Source organism: Panulirus ornatus, chromosome 33 (genome assembly GCF_036320965.1).
Source record: "Panulirus ornatus isolate Po-2019 chromosome 33, ASM3632096v1, whole genome shotgun sequence".
NCBI lineage: Eukaryota > Metazoa > Arthropoda > Malacostraca > Decapoda > Palinuridae > Panulirus > Panulirus ornatus.
Window position 1 is genome coordinate 25,088,801 of NC_092256.1, and position 11,647 is coordinate 25,100,447.

General features: G+C 41.6%; 1 protein-coding gene across 1 annotated transcript in view; it reads right to left on the reverse strand.

The window, feature by feature from the left end:
• The window catches only part of Gpat4 (Glycerol-3-phosphate acyltransferase 4), an 86,887-nt gene extending 83,645 nt beyond the window's left edge, over positions 1–3,242 (reverse strand). The window contains exon 1 of the mRNA XM_071682048.1: positions 3,222–3,242. Within this exon, the coding sequence (XP_071538149.1) occupies positions 3,222–3,227 (6 nt within the window). The 5' untranslated portion in view covers positions 3,228–3,242. The remainder of the gene's footprint in view (positions 1–3,221) is intronic.
• Between the last annotated feature and the right edge of the window lie 8,405 nt (positions 3,243–11,647).

The following is an 11,647-nucleotide window of genomic DNA, read 5'->3' on the forward strand; positions in this document are numbered from 1 at the left end:
TGCACTTAAACACTTCATAACAAGCAATGCACTGCAGTTCCTGCCGCTCAGCATAATGCTCACTAGCGGCTTTTCTCAGTCTCTGGTGTTGAAAGTTCACTTTAAGGGAGCATTAACTGGTTACACATGTCCTTCTGGTCAGGTTGGTCTGTACGTGCACGGGCTTCTGGGTGTGCAGCAGTCCTCGCCAGGTCAAGTCGGTATGTATGTGCACTGTTCACAAGCAGCAGCACGGTATGCCCAGCCTACGTTCTTGGTACACCTCACTGATTCCGTACACACTGCAAAGATTCTACTTAGGCCCATACTGGTGCACGGCACGACCCTAATTGGTGGTCGACCCGTATTGGTGCCCTTTTGGAATTGAAGTTATCAGTATCTCTTGTAGACATACTACTAGTTCGTTACCCTTACAAAGAGATGAACCTTGCACACTTCTAGACACCCTGTGTAACAGAGCGAGGTATGGCTTAACGGGATTGTAGTAGATGTTAAAGTTATACCCCCAGGTCTAGGACAGCTCTCTCCAAAGTGGTTGGATACTCAATGATCCCCTCGTCTCTGTTTCTGTGTAATGTAGGATGCCTTTTTTTTTTTCTCTTAATACCAAGACTTAATTTTAAATAAGTTTCCTTGGTTAACTGCTCCACTAATTCACTTTTTTTTTTTACTTTTCCACACTCGTTACATTTTCTTTGTCATTAAATATAACTTGAATGTTTCTTACAATCTAAAGATCTATTTACAATTAAATAAACAATTATACAAGAATATCCTTTATCAGTAATCTTTCGACGCATGAGCCAGGCGTAGGCGATGAGGTTGATAACCCTGTCCCCGGCCTCACTGGGGTCGGCCTAATGTTTTACACACACACACACACACACACACAAGCGCCTTATCTCCCAGCCTACTCCATCCTGTTATATATATATAGCGAGGTAGTGCAAGGAAACAGACGAAAGAATGGCTTAACCCACCCACATACACATGCATACACATACACGTCCACACACGCACATATACATACCTATACATTTCAATGTAAACATATATATACAAACACAGACCTAAACATACTTACACATGTACATAATTCATACTTGCTGCCTTCATTTATTCCCGTCGCCACCCAACCACATATGAAATGATCACCCCCTCCCCCCACATGCGCGCGAGGTAGCGCTAGGAAAAGACAATAAAAGCCACATTCGTCCCCACTCAGTCTCTAGCTGTCATGTATAATGCACTGAAACCACAACTCCCTTTCCACATCCAGGCCCCACAAAACTTTCCATGGTTTACCCCAGAAGCTTCACATGCCCTGGTCCAATCCATTGACAGCACGTCGACCCCGGTATACCACATCGTTCCAATTCACTCTAATCCTTGCACGCCTTTCACCCTCCTGCATGTTCAGGCCCCGATCACTCAAAATCTTTTTCACTCCATATTTCCACCTCCAATTTGGTCTCCCACTTCTAGTTCCCTCCACCTCTGACACATATATCCTCTTTGTCAATCTTTCCTCACTCATTCTCTCCATGTGACCAAACTATTTCCACACATCCTCCTCTGCTCTCTCACCCACAATCTTTTTATTACCACACATCTCTCTTACCCTTTCAATACTTACTCGGTCAAAGCACCTCACACCACATATTGTCCTCAAATATCTCATTTCCAACACATCTACCTTCCGCCGCACAACTCTATAGCCCACGCCTCGCAACCATATAACATTGTTGGAACCACTATTCCTTCAAACATACCCATTTTTACTTTCCGAGATAATGTCCTCGCCTTCCAAACATTCTTCAACGCTCCCAGAACTTTCTCCCTCTCCCCCACCCTGACTCACTTCCGTTATGTGCGTATGTGCAAGAGAGTGGATGGATCTTTCTTCATCTGTTTCTTGCCGCTACCTCATTAACGTGGGAAACAGTGACCAAGTATAATGAGTAATTACAATTTTACCGAATTCTACCTGCATGAGATTGTCACGGGTGGAAATTCACTTTGGCGAGGATATAACGCCGTCAGAGAGAAATAGAGTACAATCTCGTGTAGGAATTTCTCATTGCAAAGAAAGACATCATATCCCTGCTACTGATTACAAAGGTAAGGCCCTATTCATTCACATTTATTTTACGATTTTTTTTCTTTATTGTTACCTCAGGACCAATTCTTATGAAAGAATATTAAAGTTAACCAGGACCACCTTTCTAATGGCTCCTGCAGCTTAAGGATGTCCTACTTAACAGTAGCAGGGACATATGAACTTCTTTGACGAGACCTGTACTCCCAATGATACAGATTCACTGGAGCTGACTTTCCACTCGCAGTATAAATCTCTTGCTCGTACCAGGAGCCCAGTAACACCTACCTTAAATCCATTCAAATCTTATAAATATCTATGTATATGTGTATCTAATAAACTTGTTATACTTTTTTCTCTTTTTTGGATATCATTAGTATTCACATTTCCATCTCTTATTTTATTGTTCTTTCACTACCGTGATACGATAAAAGAACGTCTTTAATCTTTCTTAACAAGTTTCTTGTTATGGCCTATGGTTACACTATCTTTGCATCTCTGCAAGATCTGCTCATGTCGGTATCAGCAAACTGATTTGGGAATTTACTTCAGCATCAGCAAACATTTTGAGCTACATGTCCAGTCATTCAGACAAATCGTATATAAAGACGTAGAAGAGCAAAAGGATTACAATTAATCCGGAAACACAACACCAGTGACCTAACCTATTTTGAGAAGGTTCCTCTACCGTGTGTCTTGAAACATTCATTTCGATTTTTCCCAATCGAAAGTCTACATCTTATCAAGCTTCTTTACCAACCTCGTGTGTGAGTGTCAAACGCCTACTGGCAGTTTAGGAACACACTCCATCCAAGCAAACATCTCTTAATAAAAAGCGGAGTTTGCCATCTCAAAAGAAGTCGAATGAGATTGTTACGACGTTGTCTCGCATGTAGTATTAGTAATATTGATGCATTATGGGGAGAGAGTTTAACCTGTTTCTATTGTACGGAGAGAATTTTATACACGGTTCCAATCTCTTGAACATTCCTTACCATCAACGTACTCTTGAAGTTAGATATGCTGTCTGCATTAACCATGTCTTGTTATTTTGTTCCATTTATCAACTATTCTTATACTATAGAAGCATTTCTTTACATCCTTGTTAAAAACTCTCGCTTACTTCCATGTTGTCTTCTGGTGTCCTGCCAATATTGTCGATCTTGTGTGTGTGTGTGTGTGTGAGGATACCTATCATAGATAAGAAGAGAAAGCATTACATTGATATCCCCCAGGCTTATCGTAGTATTTCTATCCCACAGACGTGACGTCAAACTTTCATTGCTTTCAGCATTTACTTCATTTATTTAAATTGTTCCACAGGTCTACAGGGATGCTTCCTCCCATCGCGACTGGGGACCTTACTACTCCTTTATGTTTCATCGTAAGTTAAAACACAGGGGATAAGGAGAAAGACAGTTGACATAACCACAACAGTGTTGTTACAGCGTTTGCCTGAAGAAGACATGGTAATAATGGTACAGAAATACATGGTGACGCTACCTCGGTTTTAAAACATATCCTGACAATCATAATAACTGACACATGAAACGTGGGTTACAAGTATAATTCTGTAACCTGACCATGAAGGAGTTACTCCGGGCAATACAGCTGTACTTAACTTTCCGTGAGATAAGGATATCAACGTCGTAGCCTCTGTGCCCTCGAGTTGGCCCAACAGTTTAATTGCAGGTAATTTGTCTTATCAAAAACCACTATTCCATCTTGTAATTGTGGAAATATGTAACTTTTTCAGCCAAAGAAGATAACTTTTTTTCCATGCTCGTCTTGTCTCCAGGGTACTCTGACTCAAAGATGGCAGCATGCGTCTTATCTCAGATTATTAAGTTGTGCTAGGGATGAGTGATGATTTTTATACTAAGGGTTTCAAGTAACAACTACCTTCCGCTCCTTCTAACAACCCTCAACGCCACGCATTCCGCGTCATCTGACTACACACTACGCCCATAGCTCCACCCACAACCTTACCTTTAGAGCCTCCCTACCTGTTCGAGTCACATCTGTACCTGGTGCGCCATGCGAACTCTGAAAAAAAAAATGGGTGAACAGCAATAATGAAAAAGAGAAAGCGTTTGAATTAACAATGTAGTATAAACATTTTATTTATTGACGCAAAATCGATAAAATCCAAGGAAAATCAATTACTCATGATCAGTTTTATCCAAATAAATTATAAACTGCAATTTTTGAAAGCAAATTACAGTATTAACTCAAAAACACCTATGTAAACCTGGCGGTGTCTAACGTAGAAGAGAAGACAAGTTACTAGAATCAAGCCTTGGTCTGGACTTTGAAGATATATATATATATATATATATATATATATATATATATTTATATATATATATATATATATATTATCCCTGGGGATAGGGGATTAAGAATACTTCCCACGTATTCCCTGCGTGTCGTAGAAGGCGACTAAAAGGGGAGGGAGCGGGGGGCTGGAAATCCTCCCCTCTCGTTTTTTTTTTTTTAATTTTCCAAAAGAAGGAACAGAGAATTGGGCCAGGTGAGGGTATTCCCTCAAAGGCCCAGTCCTCTGTTCTTAATGCTACCTCGCTAACGCGGGAAATGGCGAATAGTTTAAAAGAAAGAAAAAAGAATATATATATATATATATATATATATATATATATATCATATATATATATAAATATATATATATATATATATATATATATATATATATATATATATATATATTATTATTATTTTTTTTTTATTATACTTTGTCGCTGTCTCCCGCGTTTGCGAGGTAGCGCAAGGAAACAGACGAAAGAAATGGCCCAACCCCCCCCATACACATGTATATACATACGTCCACACACGCAAATATACATACCTACACAGCTTTCCATGGTTTACCCCAGACGCTTCACATGCCCTGATTCAATCCACTGACAGCACGTCAACCCCGATATACCACATCGATCCAATTCACTCTATTCCTTGCCCTCCTTTCACCCTCCTGCATGTTCAGGCCCCGATCACACAAAATCTTTTTCACTCCATCTTTTCACCTCCAATTTGGTCTCCCACTTCTCCTCGTTCCCTCCACCTCCGACACATATATCCTCTTGGTCAATCTTTCCTCACTCATTCTCTCCATGTGCCCAAACCATTTCAAAACACCCTCTTCTGCTCTCTCAACCACACTCTTTTTATTTCCACACATCTCTCTTACCCTTACGTTACTTACTCGATCAAACCACCTCACACCACACATTCTCCTCAAACATCTCATTTCCAGCACATCCACCCTCCTGCGCACAACTCTATCCATAGTCCACGCCTCGCAACCATACAACATTGTTGGAACCACTATTCCTTCCAACATACCCATTTTTGCTTTCCGAGATAATGTTCTCGACTTCCACACATTCTTCAAGGCTTCCAGAATTTTCGCCCCCTCCTCCACCCTATGATTCACTTCCGCTTCCATGGTTCCATCCACTGCCAGATCCACTCCCAGATATCTAAAACACTTTACTTCCTCCAGTTTTTCTCCATTCAAACTTACCTCCCAATTGACTAGACCCTCAACCCTACTGTACCTAGTAACCTTGCTCTTCTTCACATTTACTCTTAACTTTCTTCTTTCACACACTTTACCAAACTCAGTCACCAGCTTCTGCAGTTTCTCACATGAATCAGCCACCAGCGCTGTATATTATCCCTGGGGATAGGATTAAGAATACTTCCCACGTATTCCCTGCGTGTCGTAGAAGGCGACTAAAAGGGGAGGGAGCGGGGGGCTGGAAATCCTCCCCTCTCTTTTTTTTTTTTTTTTCTCCAAAAGAAGGAACAGAGGGGGTCAGGTGAGGATATTCCAAAAAAGGCCCAGTCCTCTGTTCTTAACGCTACCTCGCTAACGCGGGAAATGGCGAATAGTTTAAAAGAAAAGAATATATATATATATATATATATATATATATATATATATATATATATATATATATATATATATATATATATTTCACACACTTTACCAAACTCAGTCACCAGCTTCTGCAGTTTCTCACATGAATCAGCCACCAGCGCTGTATCATCAGCGAACAACAACTGACTCACTTCCCAAGCTCTCTCATCCCCAACAGACTTCATACTTGCCCCTCTTTCCAAAACTCTTGCATTCACCTCCCTAACAACCCCATCCATAAACAAATTAAACAACCATGGAGACATCACACACCCCTGCCGCAAACCTACATTCACTGAGAACCAATCACTTTCCTCTCTTCCTACACGTACACATGCCTTACATCCTCGATAAAAACTTTTCACTGCTTCTAACAACTTGCCTCCCACACCATATATTCTTAATACCTTCCACAGAGCATCTCTATCAACTCTATCATATGCCTTCTCCAGATCCATAAATGCTACATACAAATCCATTTGCTTTTCTAAGTAAATGTGAATAAGAGCAAGGTTATTAGGTACAGTAGGGTTGAGGGTCAAGTCAATTGGGAGGTAAGTTTGAATGGAGAAAAACTGGAGGAAGTAAAGTGTTTTAGATATCTGGGAGTGGATCTGGCAGCGGATGGAACCATGGAAGCGGAAGTGGATCATAGGGTGGGGGAGGGGGCGAAAATTCTGGGAGCCTTGAAGAATGTGTGAAAGTCAAGAACATTATCTCGGAAAGCAAAAATGGGTATGTTTGAAGGAATAGTGGTTCCAACAATGTTGTATGGTTGCGAGGAGTGGGCTATGGATAGAGTTGTGCGTAGGAGGATGGATGTGCTGGAAATGAGATGTTTGAGGACAATGTGTGGTGTGAGGTGGTTTGATCGAGTAAGTAACGTAAGGGTATGAGAGATGTGTGGAAATAAAAAGAGCGTGGTTGAGAGAGCAGAAGAGGGTGTTTTGAAATGGTTTGGGCACATGGAGAGAATGAGTGAGGAAAGATTGACCAACAGGATATGTGTGTTGGAGGTGGAGGGAACGAGGAGAAGTGGGAGACCAAATTGGAGGTGGAAAGATGGAGTGAAAAAGATTTTGTGTGATCGGGGCCTGAACATGCAGGAGGGTGAAAGGAGGGCAAGGAATAGAGTGAATTTGATTGATGTGGTATACCGGGGTTGATGTGCTGTCAGTGGATTGAATCAGGGCATGTGAAGCGTCTGGGGTAAACCATGGAAAGCTGTGTAGGTATGTATATTTGCGTGTGTGGACGTATGTATATACATGTGTATGGGAGTGGGTTGGGCCATTTCTTTCGTCTGTTTCCTTGCGCTACCTCGCAAACGCGGGAGACAACGACAAAGCAAAAAAAAAAAAAAAAAAAAATTATATATATATATATATATATATATATATATATATATATATATATATATATATATATATATATATATATATATATATATATATAACCCGGTCTCATGCATCAAAACCACTAACACACTCATTCAGCTGCTCCAAAACATTTGCCTCTCATGATCTTTCTTCTCATGCCCAGGTGCATATGCACCAATAATCACCCACCTCTCTCCATCAACTTTCAGTTTTACCCATATTAATCGAGAATTTACTTTCTTACATTCTATCACATACTCCCACAACTCCTGTTTCAGGAGTATTGCTACTCCTTCCCTTGCTCTTGTCTTCTCACTAACCCCTGACTTTACTCCCCAGACATTCCCAAACCACTCTTCCCCTTTACCCTTGAGCTTCGTTTCACTCAGAGCCAAAACATCCAGGTTCCTTTCCTCAAACATACTACCTATCTCTCCTTTTTTCACATCTTGGTTACATCCACACACATTTAGGCACCCCACTCTGAGCCTTCGAGGAGGATGAGCACTCCCCGCGTGACTCCTTCTTCTGTTTCCCATTTTAGAAAGTTAATACAAGGAGGGGAGGATTTCTGGCCCCCTGCTCCCGTCCCCTCTAGTCGCTTTCTACGACACGCGAGGAACACGTGGGAAGTATTCTTTCACCCCTATCCCCAGGGATAATATACATATACATATACATATACACATACACACAAATACACATACATACGCACATATACACACACACACACACATACATATATATACATATGAAAAATGTAAGAAACAATTTAGAAAACTGAAACTTCTAGCTTGAAATGAATGAAAAAATGAATGTCACATAATGGTTCAACCTCTGGCTATGGAAAAAGGAAATGTATAATTTATTTACACAAACGTCAATAGCAGTTCTCATCAATTTAACCACTGTATCAATAAGCTTCAATGTCTAAGCTACATTTTTCTCCAATTTCACTATTTTCTTGTCAAACACCATGTATGAAAACTATCACTCCAGTAACACAACACAACTGTAAACATTTACTTCCCCCCCTTTTTTTTTTTTTTTCCAAAAGAAGGAACAGAGGGGGCCAGGTGAGGATATTCCAAAAAAGGCCCAGTCCTCTGTTCTTAACGCTACCTCGCAAAACGCGGGAAATGGCGAATAGTTTAAAAGAAAAGAAAGAATAATGCAATTGAGTGGGAGATGTATAAAAGAAAGAGACAGGAGGTCAAGAGAAAGGTGTTCTGAAAGGAGGTAAATAAAGTGCGTAAGACAAGGCAGCAAATGGGAACTTCAGTGAAGGGCGCAAATGGGGAGGTGATAACAAGTAGTGGTGATGTGAGAAGGAGATGGAGTGAGTATTTTGAAGGTTTGTTGAATGTGTTTGATGATAGAGTGGCAGATATAGGGTGTTTTGGTTGAGGTGGTGTGCAAAGTGAGAGGGTTAGGGAAAAAGATTTGGTAAACAGAGAAGAGGTAGTAAAAGCTTTGCGGAAGATGAAAGCCGGCAAGGCAGCAGGTTTGGATGGTATTGCAATGGAATTTATTATAAAAGGGGGTGACTGTATTGTTGACTGGTTGGTAAGGTTATTTAATGTATGTATGACTCATGGTGAGGTGCCTGAGGATTGGCGGAATGCGTGCATAGTGCCATTGTACAAAGGCAAAGGGGATAAGAGTGAGTGCTCAAATTACAGAGGTATAAGTTTGTTGAGTATTCCTGGTATATTATATGGGAGGGTATTGATTGAGAGGGTGAAGGCATGTACAGAGCATCAGATTGGGGAAGAGCAGTGTGGTTTCAGAAGTGGTAGAGGATGTGTGGATCAGGTGTTTGCTTTGAAGAATGTATGTGAGAAATACTTAGAAAAGCAAATGGATTTGTATGTAGCATTTATGGATCTGGAGAAGGCATATGATAGAGTTGATAGAGATGCTCTGTGGAAGGTATTAAGAATATATGGTGTGGGAGGCAAGTTGTTAGAAGCAGTGAAAAGTTTTTATCGAGGATGTAAGGCATGTGTACGTGTAGGAAGAGAGGAAAGTGATTGGTTCTCAGTGAATGTAGGTTTGCGGCAGGGGTGTGTGATGTCTCCATGGTTGTTTAATTTGTTTATGGATGGGGTTGTTAGGGAGGTGAATGCAAGAGTTTTGGAAAGAGGGGCAAGTATGAAGTCTGTTGGGGATGAGAGAGCTTGGGAAGTGAGTCAGTTGTTGTTCGCTGATGATACAGCGCTGGTGGCTGATTCATGTGAGAAACTGCAGAAGCTGGTGACTGAGTTTGGTAAAGTGTGTGAAAGAAGAAAGTTAAGAGTAAATGTGAATAAGAGCAAGGTTATTAGGTACAGTAGGGTTGAGGGTCAAGTCAATTGGGAGGTGAGTTTGAATGGAGAAAAACTGGAGGAAGTGAAGTGTTTTAGATATCTGGGAGTGGATCTGGCAGCGGATGGAAACATGGAAGAGGAAGTGGATCATAGGGTGGGGGAGGGGGCGAAAATTCTGGGAGCCTTGAAGAATGTGTGGAAGTCGAGAACATTATCTTGGAAAGCAAAAATGGGTATGTTTGAAGGAATAGTGGTTCCAACAATGTTGTATGGTTGCGAGGCGTGGACTATGGATAGAGTTGTGCGCAGGAGGATGGATGTGCTGGAAATGAGATGTTTGAGGACAATGTGTGGTGTGAGGTGGTTTGATCGAGTAAGTAACGTAAGGGTAAGAGAGATGTGTGGAAATAAAAAGAGCGTGGTTGAGAGAGCAGAAGAGGGTGTTTTGAAATGGTTTGGTCACATGGAGAGAATGAGTGAGGAAAGATTGACCAAGAGGATATATGTGTCGTTGGTGGAGTGAACGAGGAGAAGAGGGAGACCAAATTGGAGGTGGAAAGATGGAGTGAAAAAGATTTTGTGTGATCGGGGCCTGAACATGCAGGAGGGTGAAAGGAGGGCAAGGAATAGAGTGAATTGGAGCGATGTGGTATACCGGGGTTGACGTGCTGTCAGTGGATTGAATCAAGGCATGTGAAGCGTCTGGGGTAAACCATGGAAAGCTGTGTAGGTATGTATATTTGCGTGTGTGGACGTATGTATATACATGTGTATGGGGGTGGGTTGGGCCATTTCTTTCGTCTGTTTCCTTGCGCTACCTCGCAAACGCGGGAGACAGCGACAAAGCAGAAGAAAGTTAAGAGTAAATGTGAATAAGAGTAAGGTTATTAGGTACAGTAGGGTTGAGGGTCAAGTCAATTGGGAGGTGAGTTTGAATGGAGAAAAACTGGAGGAAGTGAAGTGTTTTAGATATCTGGGAGTGGATCTGTCAGCGGATGGAACCATGGAAGCGGAAGTGGATCATAGGGTGGGGGAGGGGGCGAAAATTTTGGGAGCCTTGAAAAATGTGTGGAAGTCGAGAACATTATCCCGGAAAGCAAAAATGGGTATGTTTGAAGGAATAGTAGTTCCAACAATGTTGTATGGTTGCAAGGCGTGGGCTATGGATAGAGTTGTGCGCAGGAGGATGGATGTGCTGGAAATGAGATGTTTGAGGACAATGTGTGGTGTGAGGTGGTTTGATCGAGTAAGTAACGTAAGGGTAAGAGAGATGTGTGGAAATAAAAAGAGCGTGGTTGAGAGAGCAGAAGAGGGTGTTTTGAAATGGTTTGGGCACATGGAGAGAATGAGTGAGGAAAGATTGACCAAGAGGATATATGTGTCGGAGGTGGAGGGAACGAGGAGAAGAGGGAGACCAAATTGGAGGTGGAAAGATGGAGTGAAAAGGATTTTGTGTGATCGGGGCCTGAACATGCAGGAGGGTGAAAGGAGGGCAAGGAATAGAGTGAATTGGAGCGATGTGGTATACAGGGGTTGACGTGCTGTCAGTGGATTGAATCAAGGCATGTGAAGCGTCCGGGGTAAACCAAGGAAAGCTGTGTAGGTATGTATATTTGCATGTGTGGACGTGTGTATGTACATGTGTATGGGGGGGTTGGGCCATTTCTTTCGTCTGTTTCCTTGCGCTACCTCGCAAACGCGGGAGACAGCGACAAAGTATAAAAAAAAAAAAAAAAAAAAAAAAAAAAAAAATTTTTTATATAGATATATATTTTTTTTATTATACTTGATCGCTATTTCCCGCGTCAGCAAAGTAGCGTTTAGAACACAGGACAGAGCCTAAGAGGGAATATCCTCACTTGTCCCTCCCCCTCTCTGTTCCTTTATTTGGAAAAGTAAAACCTGGAGGGGAGGATTT